This window comes from Sinocyclocheilus rhinocerous, unplaced genomic scaffold (genome assembly GCF_001515625.1).
Source record: "Sinocyclocheilus rhinocerous isolate Xijiao unplaced genomic scaffold, SAMN03320098_v1.1 scaffold26, whole genome shotgun sequence".
Lineage (NCBI taxonomy): Eukaryota > Metazoa > Chordata > Actinopteri > Cypriniformes > Cyprinidae > Sinocyclocheilus > Sinocyclocheilus rhinocerous.
In genome coordinates this window covers 402,164-414,957 of record NW_015648545.1, presented here as the reverse complement: position 1 = coordinate 414,957, position 12,794 = coordinate 402,164, and the positions used below count along the sequence as shown (strand labels likewise).

At 36.6% G+C, this 12,794-nt stretch overlaps 2 protein-coding genes and 1 pseudogene across 3 annotated transcripts; 1 reads left to right on the top strand and 2 right to left on the bottom strand.

Moving 5' to 3' along the window:
- On the bottom strand, nucleotides 1-3,952 carry LOC107709906 (potassium voltage-gated channel subfamily V member 2-like; annotated as a pseudogene).
- Nucleotides 3,953-5,759: 1,807 nt separating this feature from the next.
- Nucleotides 5,760-7,237, top strand: LOC107709881 (40S ribosomal protein S28). 2 transcript variants are annotated; one of them, XM_016514542.1, is made up of 4 exons: nucleotides 5,760-5,852; nucleotides 6,122-6,169; nucleotides 6,622-6,744; nucleotides 7,119-7,237. In XM_016514542.1, the coding sequence occupies exons 1-3, from the start codon at nucleotides 5,814-5,816 to the stop codon at nucleotides 6,742-6,744; spliced, it is 210 nt and encodes a 69-aa protein (XP_016370028.1). In that variant the 5' UTR covers nucleotides 5,760-5,813; the 3' UTR covers nucleotides 7,119-7,237. The 2 variants fall into 2 exon arrangements, with proteins under 2 accessions (XP_016370028.1, XP_016370029.1); XM_016514543.1 differs by having other exon boundaries at nucleotides 7,116-7,237.
- A 2,261-nt stretch (nucleotides 7,238-9,498) lies between these two features.
- LOC107709879 (uncharacterized) lies at nucleotides 9,499-10,544 on the bottom strand. Its single transcript, XM_016514538.1, has 3 exons — nucleotides 10,279-10,544; nucleotides 9,874-10,156; nucleotides 9,499-9,753 (listed from the first exon to the last, which is right to left on the bottom strand). The coding sequence occupies exons 1-3, from the start codon at nucleotides 10,542-10,544 to the stop codon at nucleotides 9,499-9,501; spliced, it is 804 nt and encodes a 267-aa protein (XP_016370024.1).
- Between the last annotated feature and the right edge of the window lie 2,250 nt (nucleotides 10,545-12,794).

The window sequence follows — 12,794 nt, the reverse complement described above, 5'->3', positions numbered from 1 at the left end:
AACAGAAATGAACAAGAATTTTGTTATCGTATGCTCTGACTTACTGCAGATACAGTCTTATAAATAAAAATCATTACAAATAATAAAATAATAGAGGAAATCACAATTCAGACCGTCCAATAGTGTGTTGGGCTAATCTAAAATAAATGTAAATGTAAAATACAACATTCAAATTGTTATTATTATTATTAATCCAGTTTTATCAGTCCCTGAAAGTCATAGCATCAAAATGCACTTCACCTAGAATAGAAACTATGTGAAAGCAACACTCCAAATACACCAAAGGTGTCTGAAGGCCACGTAAGTCTCACTTGATCCTCGGAAATCCTTTTTGTTTTAATTGAGGAAGAAACATCTTCAGAATCTCAGGATTCTTATATGTATTTATCTGTACAGTGCACTTCCACCGCCTTACATGGAGGCAATGATGGACGAAATCATTTTCACACAGTTTGTGTTGATGTTGCAATTAATAGTCTGGAGTCTGTGATGTAATACCTTTTTATCTGAATCCATTTGTTGCCTGAAATGAACAGGTGCTGCTGAAAATCAGCACAAGGTAGTTCGCCAAAGATCCTCAGCGACATGCCATTTGTAAGCCATCTTAAAGCTAATGGCTTAATTTTCTTTAACCTGGCGTACACTCATCTTTTAAATCCCGATTTAATTCAAGGCAGGCTGGGAACCTGAGCTCTCTGTTCAAGGGCAGTGAAGGCAGGTTGGGTGACAAGGACGTTCAGTGATGACACGGGCCGATATGATGTCTATTGTCCTCATCAGATTCTTCAGCTGGGGGCTCAAAGCAGTTCTCCAGTTTTCTTTGCAGTCTTTTCTTGAGGTTCAAGCCCTGCTGTACTTTTGTGTTAGTGTCCTCCTGGGCCTTCAGCTTGGCATAATAGTCAGAAAACTTGTTAAACAGGATGGAGATTGGCATTCCATTTAGAATAATACCAAAAGATATGCACCCGAAGGCCACAACTCGACCGGAGTAAGAAATGGGCACCACATCTCCATATCCCACAGTGGAGATGCTCACCTGTAACAGCGTAAACGAAAGACGATATTAAAACAACGTCTATTTAAATACTGGACAAAATACAAAACAAAGACCAGGAAAGAAGCAAAAGAGAATTATGTTTCCCCATCAGTTTATCAGCTCAAAATTATGCATGCAAGTCAACTTAGTAAGACTGAGTAAACCTCCAGAAAGTTCCAAACTAATCTAACTTTTCCAATCTGCATGGATGCCTCCATTTGAGAGGCATTACAAGGTATTATACAAGATTAAACACAGCTGCCAGAGGATAAGGACTAACAATTTAAAGAGGATAGAAGGATACAACAGCCACAGCAAATGATGATAACGATAACAATAAAAAAAAGCACTCACACGCAAGTGATGCTATTAATAAATTCACGTTTTTTATTTCTTTTTTTTTTGTGCATAAAAATGGTTTAAGTATGTAAGCTTTGTACACAACAGAATGAACAGATTTGGCTATTTAAACCACATCCTATACTAATAGGTGTACATTATGAATACATTTGCACAGTATCCTTAGAGAAACAGCACAACAAAAAGCTTCTAAAACCAGTTAAACTGTTCATTGAGTCTAGTGCAATGTTATTTTAGTATTATTTAAATACTATTATAGTATTTAATGATATTTTAAAATAGCTTTTATTTTTATATTTTCAGTCTTAGTCATTTTGTTATGTGCTTTAATAACTTTTTTTATATTTCTACTCTTTTAAATTAACTTTTTTTTTTCATTTTAGTACTTAAACTTATTTCAGTATGGTGACACGGCAACATTTTCATCTAGACTCGAACCCGCAACCTTTGGGTTACGAGTCCGACTCTCTAACCATTAGGCCACGACTTCCCCGTCCTTCCCCTAATATGTAGTTTTTCATCAAATATTTATATTACAGTTTATTTCACTTTCATTTCAATTACTATTTTTAATAGTTGTATTACAGTAAATATAGTTTTAGTCAACAATAACAACACTTGTGTGGAAGACTGACCTGTATAAAACCCAAACCTGATCACCATTGGTCCCCTGTGAGCCCACTCCATCGCCCCACATCTGTGTCTGACCTCACTGATGCTCTTGTCTATGAACGGAAGCAAATCCCCACAGCCATGTTCTGACGCTGAGTTGAAAGCCTTCCCAGATTAGCGGAGGCTGATATAGCAGCAAAGTCCTAATAATAACCATGGTTTTAAAACTACATGCTTAGGTATAGCGTTTGGATGTCCGAGTAGTTTTGGCCATGTATATGAATACATGAATTATACTGCAATTCTGCTAATTGTGATGAATGTTTTGAGACAATTTAAGACATACTCACCGCTGCCCACCACCAGGCATCTGGTATACTGCTAAATGGTGTTCCTGCAACATCTTGCTCCACTGAGTGCATTAGGGCGGAGAAGGTGAAGATCCCCATGATAATGAACAGAAACAGGCAGCAGACCTGCTCAAAACACTGGCGAAGAGTGAAGCCAAAGGCCCGCATACCCGTCGAGTGCCTCGCCAGTTTCAGAATGCGAAAGATTCGCATGAGTTTGACAACTTTTAGCACTTTGCTAACTTTGCTAACTCTCGCCATCGTTTTCAGATCATCTTGGACGCTGAGATCTTCCTGGTCAGCAAAAGCCTCAAATATCAGCTGAATAAAGTAAGGCATGACAGCCACTAAGTCTACAAAATTAAGTGCACTCTTCAGAAAATGCTTGACGTTGCAAGTTGTCAGCAAGCGAAGGAAGTACTCAAAGGTGAAGAAGAGAATTGAAGTGATCTCCACACACTCCATGTAGGTTCTTCCATAGATTTTATAATCTTTCAGTTCACTCACAGTATTTAGAGTCATCGCTACAATGGAGATGAGCACAAAGAGGCTGGAGAACACAGCAAAGGCCTTAGCAGTCATCGAGGAGTATGGGTTCTCCATCAGGTCCCATAGCATCTTACGAATGCCACCAAAAAACATTGTTTTGAAACCCTTCTCATTATGCTGGGGCTCAATTTCCGCCATAAGCTCCCTGTTTACTTTCAGCTGGTCTCTTATCTCGTCTAGTTTCTCCTCGTAGAGAATGCGACAACAGCGAGGAGTGTCCCTCAAGTGTAGGCCCCAAAACTTCATCTCCTCCTCAAAATTGACAGGGCAAAGACTTTCCATTACCCATAATACATTGCTACAATAGAAGTGGAAGATGTAGTGGAAGAAAGTAGGATCCCGGTCAAAAAAAAACTCATTAGTGAGCACACAATAGTCATCGCAGAGCGTTAACTGCTTGACAGGATCTCCGCACAGGGCTAAGCTGCCTATTCTGGTTTTAGGGTATCTGATAGCCAGGTGCTTGGGAATTGTAAAGACTTTTCCACCTACGTTAACATTGATCACAGCTGAATGACGGTGTGGCATCTTTGCTGCTTCAGTCTCACTGCCTTTCCTCTTTTCTTGATCTATTTTGTCACTTGCCTGAGGTGATGGAGTATCAAGGTTGTCCATCGACGTCCAAGGTTTCACAGAGCAGTCTTGTGAAAAAGGCGCTCTCTTCTTCCTCTATACTCTGTGAAAAGCTGGCATTAAGTTTGACACTTGCAAAAAGACTTGAACGTCTCTTTTTCAGCTTTTTCAGATGTCTTCTTGGATTATCCATTATTATGGTTACTTGAGGAATGGGCAAAGAACTAAAAGGAGACTAGTTTCTTGTTAGAATTACAATCAGAAAAAGGCAGATTTTACATTCCAAGCATGCACATCCCACTTCCCTTTAAAATGCGTATTGGTTTGCAGCTTCAAGGAGATGCAGAACAAATATTCCACTGCTTCTAGCTTTTTAGAGTTTGCAATATAGCTAAAAGACAGAAAGAAAAAGCAACTGTATTTGTTTCGGCTCAAGTGAAGATCAAGAGTTGGGATTTGCCCGACCTCACTGATGCCGTAATCCCATAGCTGTTCTTTCTGTCCTCGGCAGAGTTAAAAATACAGTCATGAGGATTAGTGTTGTGATTTAAGGATTGAGCCCTTGAAGGAGGAATGGCAAAGGATAAATAGCAGTTGCAGGGATACTGTAAGTTTATTAAATGCTCCCAGCAAATTTCAGGCTATCTTGCTTTTAAGCAACATATGAGTCCAATATTGTGCTCAGTCTGATATTTAAACAATTCAGTGCAAATCCAATATGAAAATCCTTTAATCCCATAATTTCCTTATCTTGTTCTGTATTCTTCCCTCTACTTTCATATCCTCTCAGCATGTGCTCTTATATGCACATTTTACCATCAATGTGACCTAAAATAACATAAACGGAACATATGTAAATGTATGTATGTAAATAGCTTGCAGAAACACTTGAAATATAGAGAACTGTTGAATTGCTTTCTCACATCTGACTAAACTGATGGACAGTGTTGGGGAAAGTTACTTTTAAAAGTAATGCGTTACAATATTGCTTTACTCCATAAAAAAGTAACTAATTACGTTACTTAGTTACTTTTTATGGAAAGTAATACGTTACGTTACTTTAGCGTTACTTTTTAAATCTGTTTGTGTTGTTTAACATTTAATTATTGCAGGTTTGCGTCATATTCTGAGTTGCATTATTTTTATTCATTTTGAGGAATACTGAATCTGTGTTTTTTTTTTGTGAGAGATGAATTAATGCATATTCATATTTAGTTTAGAACTACATTAACATCTTCTGATTTCTCTCAACATGAGGACAGGAGAGCTGTCAATCAATAAATAAAAAAATTTTAAAAAGTAACTTGCGTTACTTATTTGAAAAAGTAACTCAGATATTCTCTTGTAAATTAAAAAGTAATGCGTTACTTTACTAGTTACTTGAAAAAAAGTAATCTGATTACGTAACTCGCGTTACTTGTAATGCGTTACCCCCAACACTGCTGATGGAAACTTCTTTATCAATTTCAGTATGTTCTGATAAAACAACAATCCTTTTGTGCAACTCAAGTAAATGTAATACAAGGGCTTGGCAGGGTCTTTTCATTTTCAATTTTTTTTTTTTTTTTTTTTTACATTTAAAGCTATAGCCTACTACAGACGTTTTGACTTTATAGTAACGTCTTTTCTGTTTACTTTGCATGTTATAAAAGATTCAAAGAATGTATTCAAAAAGGAAATGGATTTTTAGGGTAAAAATAGAAACACGTAATATTTTACTTGTTCGTTTTTTTATCATAATGCCACTTAGGCCTATAACACAAATGTTACATATCCTATTACTTCACAGAGTTTCATAGACCTGCATTATTATTATATAATATCTTTTTTATTGTATGTATTTTTAAACTTATGTTTAAAACCTAAAATAACATAAACGGAACATATATCTATGGTCATAGTTATGTAAATAGCTTGCAGAAAAACTTGAAATACGCAGAGAACTGTTGAATTGCTTTCTCACTTCTGACCAAATGGAAAATTCTTTATCAGTTTTTTTTAAACTTGTGTTTAAAAAAAAGAATCGGACTGACATAATGAAAGACCACATTATCTTCAGATGTATTCAGATATGTGATTTGTACATACAGCGGGTCTTGGATCTGCAGTATAAAAGTTTGCCCTCATGATCTCGGAACCGGAAACAGGATTGTTGTAACTGTAAACCTATTTTTTATTGATACAAAGTCATTTTTTAGTCCATTTGCATTTTTTAAAACGATACCAACATATAACTTAAAATAAAACCTCATCAATTGAAAATATGCATTTTATTGTGGGTATATAAAACCCGTCGGGACCACGTGACTTCCTTTCCGAACGAAGCTGAAGTCATGGATGCCAGCCGCGTGCAGCCCATCAAGCTCGCCAGAGTACGAAAAAAAGATTTTATTGAATATTTCCGTTTGAATTATGCAATATACTACGTTTAAGATGAAATGTATATAATTTACTTATTCGTCTTATATAACAATATTATAATCCTCTCACAGCACACTAAAAAAAATATAGCGATGTTTGCCGTTAGGTTTTAGCATTAGCATATTGCTATCCAGTAGGGTTGATGGCGAACAGCTGCGTATAATGTTGTTTTCACCTCACATCACGTTATATTGGTGTTAATCGTGTGTTTTTGTTACAGGTTACAAAAGTGCTGGGAAGAACTGGCTCCCAGGGACAGTGTACCCAGGTGAGTTCAGTCTGAACTCCTCATGCTCCGTGTCATATGCAACATGATCAGGGGCTTTTTTGCGGATTATTTTATTAAGAAAAATAGCATTTTTGTTATGTCCTGGAATTGAATGACATTGTGTTGTCTAAAAAGTAACTTTATAAGAGTGACAATGTATTTTGCAGGAAACCAATGTCCTAGCTTGTAACCACACCTACTGCACATGATAGAACCCATACATTTAGTAAATTTTTCAAATGTTTATGCTGGGTATGACACGTTATGCGAAAATTGACGTTTTTTACGTTCTTTACCCTCTATTGTAATATTGATGAACATTTCTAGATAATGCATATTATAGTTGAACATAAAAAATGTGGTTTGTTGCTGTCAAATTTTGTATGCAGTTTAATTCATTTTAAAGTATTAGTTGAATTTTTCTTAAGTCTTAACATATTGTACTTCCATAGGTGCGCGTTGAGTTCATGGATGACAGCAACAGATCCATAATCAGGAATGTGAAGGGCCCAGTAAGAGAAGGAGATGTCCTGACACTTCTGGAGTCTGAAAGAGAGGCCAGGAGGCTTCGCTAGGTCAGTAAACATCATTCACTGCTGTGAATATATTGATCACCTCAGATTCTCGTGTCATGATGCTTAAAAATTCTACAACAGGTTTTAAGTGAATGAAAAAAAAAAGTCTTGTGTATAATAAGTGAATGTCTAGTTTTAATACTCAGCAAATCTGACTGAAAGGTGTCTAAATATTTAAACTTATCTCTCCCAGTGTTCACATTATTTTAAATGACTGTTGTGTGCTAGATTACTCTAATTGTGTTCCCCACATCCAATGTAAATGAAGGCAATATTAGGCATAATAAAATACAACAGTGACTTGAGGCTTTACCAGTCAGTATTGTGGATGTGCTTGATGTAATTTATAACCTTTTGTCTGTTTCTCCCAGCAGTGCACATGTGAAGACCTGCAGTGGCCAAACCAATACTTGTGGAGAGCATCAACATCAGCTCTACAGTTGGCAGTAAAATGTCATTTGTGCGCAGTTTGAAATAAAGTCTTTGTGAATAAGTTGGTCTCCTCTTTAATTGTTTCTAATGAAGAATGTTTAATGTTACCTTGAGTTTTACAATTACTATGAAGAACTAATAGCACATTTTCCCAGTTTAATGTGAGATTCAGTCAGATCCAAGGCAAGATCTAAATTATGTGCTGTAGTATTTACATGCGCACACACACACACACACACATATATATATATATATATATAGACAGTTCAAACAATGTATCTGAATACCAACTACATTTCAGATGTATTGGGCTTTAAACCAACCCTAAAATTCAACGTTCAAATAATATAGAGATACCAGTCTAAAATTGTTGGTTTGCTGGAAAAGCTTGTAAAGCAGAAGGGAAGGTGTTTCTTGGTTTTAAGTCATGATTACTTTTTAAAAATCCTAATTCAAATTTAAGTGCTATGTGATGTAGTTATGGTCATAGGTGTAAAATTGCTTAAAAGGCAATTGCACTCAAGTGAGGACATGATGCTCATTTTCCCCTAGAAATATGAGATGTAAGCAAAGAATATGAATTTATCTGCCATTTTACTGACGTCCACGGTAAAATAATAGCATGGTGTGTTTGTGTGTAGCTGTATGAAGTTTTGGAAGGTCGACAACGTTTCTGTTGATACATACTGAAGTGTTCATTGTATGTCCATGAGAGGGCACTATTGTATGCAAGTATGGCCTGTCACAGATTTGTCAGCCGTTGTTGTGTAGAAACGAGCTGTCAAACTGTGATCCTACTATAAGCACATTTGCAGATGTTCAGGTCAGAGGCTCATGGTTTATTTTGATTACAGTTTTTGTCCACCTCCTGGTGTGTTATAAAATTAAACTTTTGTGTGTGTGAGACTGGTGCATCTGTGCTTGCTGTCTTCACCTTTAATATTGAATGCTGCAACATTTTAATATTAATCCCAACAGCTCATGTACTATAGTTAATTTGTGCAATAGATTAGTTTTAATTTCAAATGTATCTGCTTGGGTCAAAATCTTTGTTAGTATTAAAATTAATTAGTAAATAGAACTTGTGCTTTGTGTTTATTTATTCTTTCTTTGAATTGCAAGCATTGGGTTTATCCATGGCATGTACAAACTAATGGTGAATCAAATACAAGGCTTTGCTAATATTTGAAGGCAATAGCTGTTTAAGATAAAACCAAAATACTAATCCATTTCATCCTAATTTGGAGATTAAAAAAGACACTATACGGATCATTTTGACCCCGCAATGTTTGCTGACATTTATATTTTATATTTCACATACTGTATAAAAATAAGGCCTGTTCAATTGTTACCCTTACAAAATCATAAAAAATTTAAAAGAACATTAATCTCATCATCTAATACAAATTAAACTTGTAAAGCTACTTATTAGAAACTTTGAAATATCTCCATGTTCAATAAAACATTCTGTTTCTGTGTTTTTGAATAATATGAATTGTAGTCTTAATAAAACAAAGTCAAATCACCCTTACTAAGCTAAACTAGTTTGTTGCCCTAAAGGAGGAAAGTCATGCCACTTGAACAAAAGACATCAAAGTTTGTGTTAAACTTCCTCCAACATCTAAAAAGAGGAACTGGGGGAAAATGGAGAGAAATGATTTCTTGTAAATCTACATATGGACTGTTATCTGACATGAAGGTGTCTTCATAGCAGATATGTGCATGGCATAACATACATGTTTACCCGGAGACAAATAACCCCCACCCCATCTTGATGTCCCTGAGGTCTCATCTTTCTCTCAGGGTAAAAAAAACAGGGGTGACTGTCGGACAAACTCACCAGGGTTTGTGATCCGCAGTAAACACCATCATGGTGCCCAATGAAGAAATACAGGAGAAAAGGAGAAAATATTTCAAATTTTGAAATATGTGCTTTTATCATATTGACAGATGAAGGCCAAATGTTTTGCAGTGTTATTTCTGACTATTACATTTCTTATTAGATTTTTTTTCCCCCAATGATTTAAGTTTTAATAGTTTTTTTGTATACTGTGCTTCTTTTAAATTAATGTACATTGTTAATGTGAGAATTAACTCTGACCGGTTACATCATAGGCTCGTAACCTTTGTTCAATGCAAGTAGGGCAGCTGTTCCTCCACATCTGCTAAATAACAACACTGTGCCACTGGAGCATTGAGTTTCACTTGGGTCAGTGAGCAGAGATGTTTGACCTTTCTCTGTTTCCTTTGTGTTAGCAAGGTGTACATTTTACAGTTTTTTACGATTGCATAAGCACAATTTTGAAAACAGGGCCCGGTTTGTCAAAACAGGTCCAAAAATGCGAGAATGTGAGGTGTGTTGTAAGGGCCCATTTTGGCATGACGGAGGAGAACCCCATGCTGTGAAATGGCAGCGCAAAGGGTGATGTTACCCCCACGTTGCCCTGGGACATTGATTATAGCCCTGTGGCCAATGATATTTCTGCCTCTCCTTCTTGCTTTTGTGAGGTTGAACCCTGCCTCATCAATATATATGAATTCATGCAGGATTTCCTCAGCATCCATCTGCAAAACTCTCTGAAATACAGTGAAAGACAACATTGTGTAGTTCAGGATAGGTCTAGTATATTACAGTCAATGTAAAAAAGTAATGTGTGGAGTATGCAACATCACAGTGCTAAAGTGAACAATACAAACCTCCACATACTCATGCCGCAGCCGTTTGACCCTCTCTGAATTCCGCTCAAAAGGCACTCGATAAAGTTGTTTCATTTGAACCTGATGTCTTTTCAGGATGCGTGCCAGTGTTGACTGAGAGACCTGATGGACATTATTGAAAATGGCATGGTCACCGATAATGTTTGCTTGTAGTTCTCTGAGTCTGATAGCATTATTGGCCAAAACCATGTTTATTATCTCTCTCTCTTGTTCTTGCGTGAATATGGGCCCCCTTCCTCCTTGTCGTTCCCGACCCTCAATCCTATGTAGAGAATAATACATGTAACTTACTGTACAATGTCACAGGAAGGGGTATCACAAGTGCTGATATGGTGCATACAATAAGCGGCTGATTACTGTAACTGTAGACAGATCTTCTTTTACCTGTTTTCCTGTCGAAAAGTCCTTATGACAGATGCCACTGTATATCTGCTAAGATTTGGCTGAACTCTCAGTCCAGCCTCCCTCAGCGTCAATCCGTGGTTCACAACATGGTCCACTAGTGTTGCACGAATGTCATTTGATAAGTTTGGTCCTCTTCTTCTTTGTGCACGTTCTCCTCCTGCTTCAGGTCTTCCTCGGCCTCTGCCTCTTTCTCCTCCTCTGTGTACTCCTCCTCTCACCCTCACTCTTCTTCTGACTCCTTCCATTTTGGTTGAAGGCAGGTGAGCCTACCTGCTGCATTTTTATAGTGCTTAAACCTGATTGGTGTGTCTACAATTTAGCAATCATGTGTTTGTGCACCTGATGGCTGTGTTTAACAGATTGGCTCATAGGTGTGGTCATTTGACAGTCAGTGCTTTGGAATTGCAAGGAAGTTACATCATGATATACTTCTGTGTCTGATGTATACAAGTGTGTTTAGTGTTTTGCAAATCACTGTGTGTAATGTTTTGCAAATAGTGTGAAGCTGACAGTGTGCTTACAGTTGTGCAAATCTAGCTTTGTGTTTTGCTCCTTGAGTGTAAGGTTTTGCTAATTGTTGGAAAAGTTTAATTTTAGTGTGTAAGCAATCGTAAAAAACTGTAACTGTGCAGTACTACAGGAAACCACAGTGATTTACTGCTGCCGGCTCTGTGAATGACCCTTGTTTATGATGTTCTTTTTGAGTAGCGAAAGCCCCAAGGATAGTTTTAATCATTTTCACAGAGCACAGAGGTTACTGCAGGACAAGCTAACTTTGACCTCAGCAACAGTGTATAAAAATGAGTGCGCACAAAACATTTAAGGAACAAAAAATGAGCAATCCCTAGACTATGTAGCATTTAATTAAAGTACACTGTCCTCAACTGTCCACAAAAATATTAAACAGTACAACTATTTTCTACATTGATAATAAGAAGAAATGATTTCTGAAGGATCGTGTGACACCGAAGACTGGAGTAATGGCTGTTGAAAATTCAGCTTTGCCATAACAGGAATAAATTACATTTTAAAATACATTAAAATAGAAAACAGTTATTCTAAATATGTTCATAATATTTGACAATATTGCTGTTATTTTATTTTGCAATAATATTTCAAAATATTACTGTTTTACTGTATTTTGCAGCCTCGTTGAGCATAAGAGACTTTATTCAAAAACATTTAAAAAATCATACTAACTTCAAACTTTTGAACAGTAGTGCACGTTAACATCTTACTTCATCAAAATATTTGGAAATAGTTTATCCTATTATTGTGTTGTTTTCACTATAACGAGGAACCAAATCTTTAGTTGTAGTTCTTGTTTTGTCTCAAGACGACAGCAGTATGTTTTTCACCAAGCTAAGCCAATAGAAGTGAAACAAGGCAAGGTTCAAGGGCACTTCTGATGTTATGGAGAGCATGCTAAGCTTGAGAACTACGAATCACGAACAAGCCTGATTAGACAATACATGGCCTTACAAAAAAGAAAAAAAATGTTTTTGTTTTTTTTTTATCTGTGGAAAGGTCTGTTATCTAGACTTTACTGTTATTGCTTTAGATCACTGAGAGTTTACAACTTTAGGCACAACTCTACCCTATGCATTAAAAATATGATTGTGTGATAATGTAATAAAGCAATAAGCCCCAAGAAGCCATGGTTTAACAGCTAAGGGATGTTGTTAAAACCCCCTTAGCTTTTATAAATTCACTGTAAACCATGGCTTCATGGGACTTATTGCTTTTATAAAACATAAAATAAAACAAAGCAAATAAAATCTAATGATATTAATAAAAATATTATTCTTCCGCCAAACAATGTAGTTCCTCAGAAACAGCTGTGGTTGCAACAAAGTGGCTGCCAAGCAACACAGATGCAGAAACAAAGACACAGTGTAAAACATGCTTTAAGACTTGGGTGTCTATTTTTATAGATCAACTGTGCCTATTTTTATTAATCAACATTTATATTGTACAGTTGTTTAAGAATGGATCAAATATGGGTGTTTATTTTTTTAGATCAATATTTGCCTATTTTTATAAAACAGTATTTATATTGCGCAACTGTTGTAGAATGGATCAAACATGTTTGGAAGCATGCTTAAAGATTTGAGTGTTTATTAACATTTATCTGGATATCGCCATTAATTGTCCAATTGCTGAAGAATGGATGAAATATGTCTGCGCTCCTCTTTGCTGAAAGAGGAGTTTCCAATTCTGTACAGGTGCGCTTTATTTGCGCGGTGCCAGAGGCAAGGATGTTGCTCCAGCATCTTCTCTCATTGTAGTCTGGGTGCCAGTAAGATTGCAGGGACAATTCACGTTTATGTCCCCGTCACTCACATGATTTCTCTCGCCTCTAGGCCAGTATAAGAGAGTTTTTGTACAGTTGTGCTTCGCAAGCAGTGGTTGATGTAGATCGACTGAGTGCCAGCCGCTTTACAAATCTGTGGCAACATAAAGCCAAGGAAGTTCACCTCCATGGGCTCTCTAGT

What these genes read in the sequence shown, in the direction of transcription:
- LOC107709881 (XM_016514542.1), top strand. Translation starts at nt 5,814, where the DNA reads ATGGATGCCAGCCGCGTGCAGCCCATCAAGCTCGCCAGA. An exon ending in AGCCCATCAAGCTCGCCAGA is followed by an intron (nt 5,853 to 6,121) that starts GTACGAAAAAAA and finishes TTTTTGTTACAG; the next exon opens with GTTACAAAAGTGCTGGGAAG. An exon ending in CCCAGGGACAGTGTACCCAG is followed by an intron (nt 6,170 to 6,621) that starts GTGAGTTCAGTC and finishes GTACTTCCATAG; the next exon opens with GTGCGCGTTGAGTTCATGGA.
- LOC107709879 (XM_016514538.1), bottom strand. Translation starts at nt 10,544, where the DNA reads ATGGAAGGAGTCAGAAGAAGAGTGAGGGTGAGAGGAGGAGTACACAGA. An exon ending in ACTTTTCGACAGGAAAACAG is followed by an intron (nt 10,157 to 10,278) that starts GTAAAAGAAGAT and finishes TTCTCTACATAG; the next exon opens with GATTGAGGGTCGGGAACGAC. An exon ending in TGCGGCATGAGTATGTGGAG is followed by an intron (nt 9,754 to 9,873) that starts GTTTGTATTGTT and finishes ACTGTATTTCAG; the next exon opens with AGAGTTTTGCAGATGGATGC.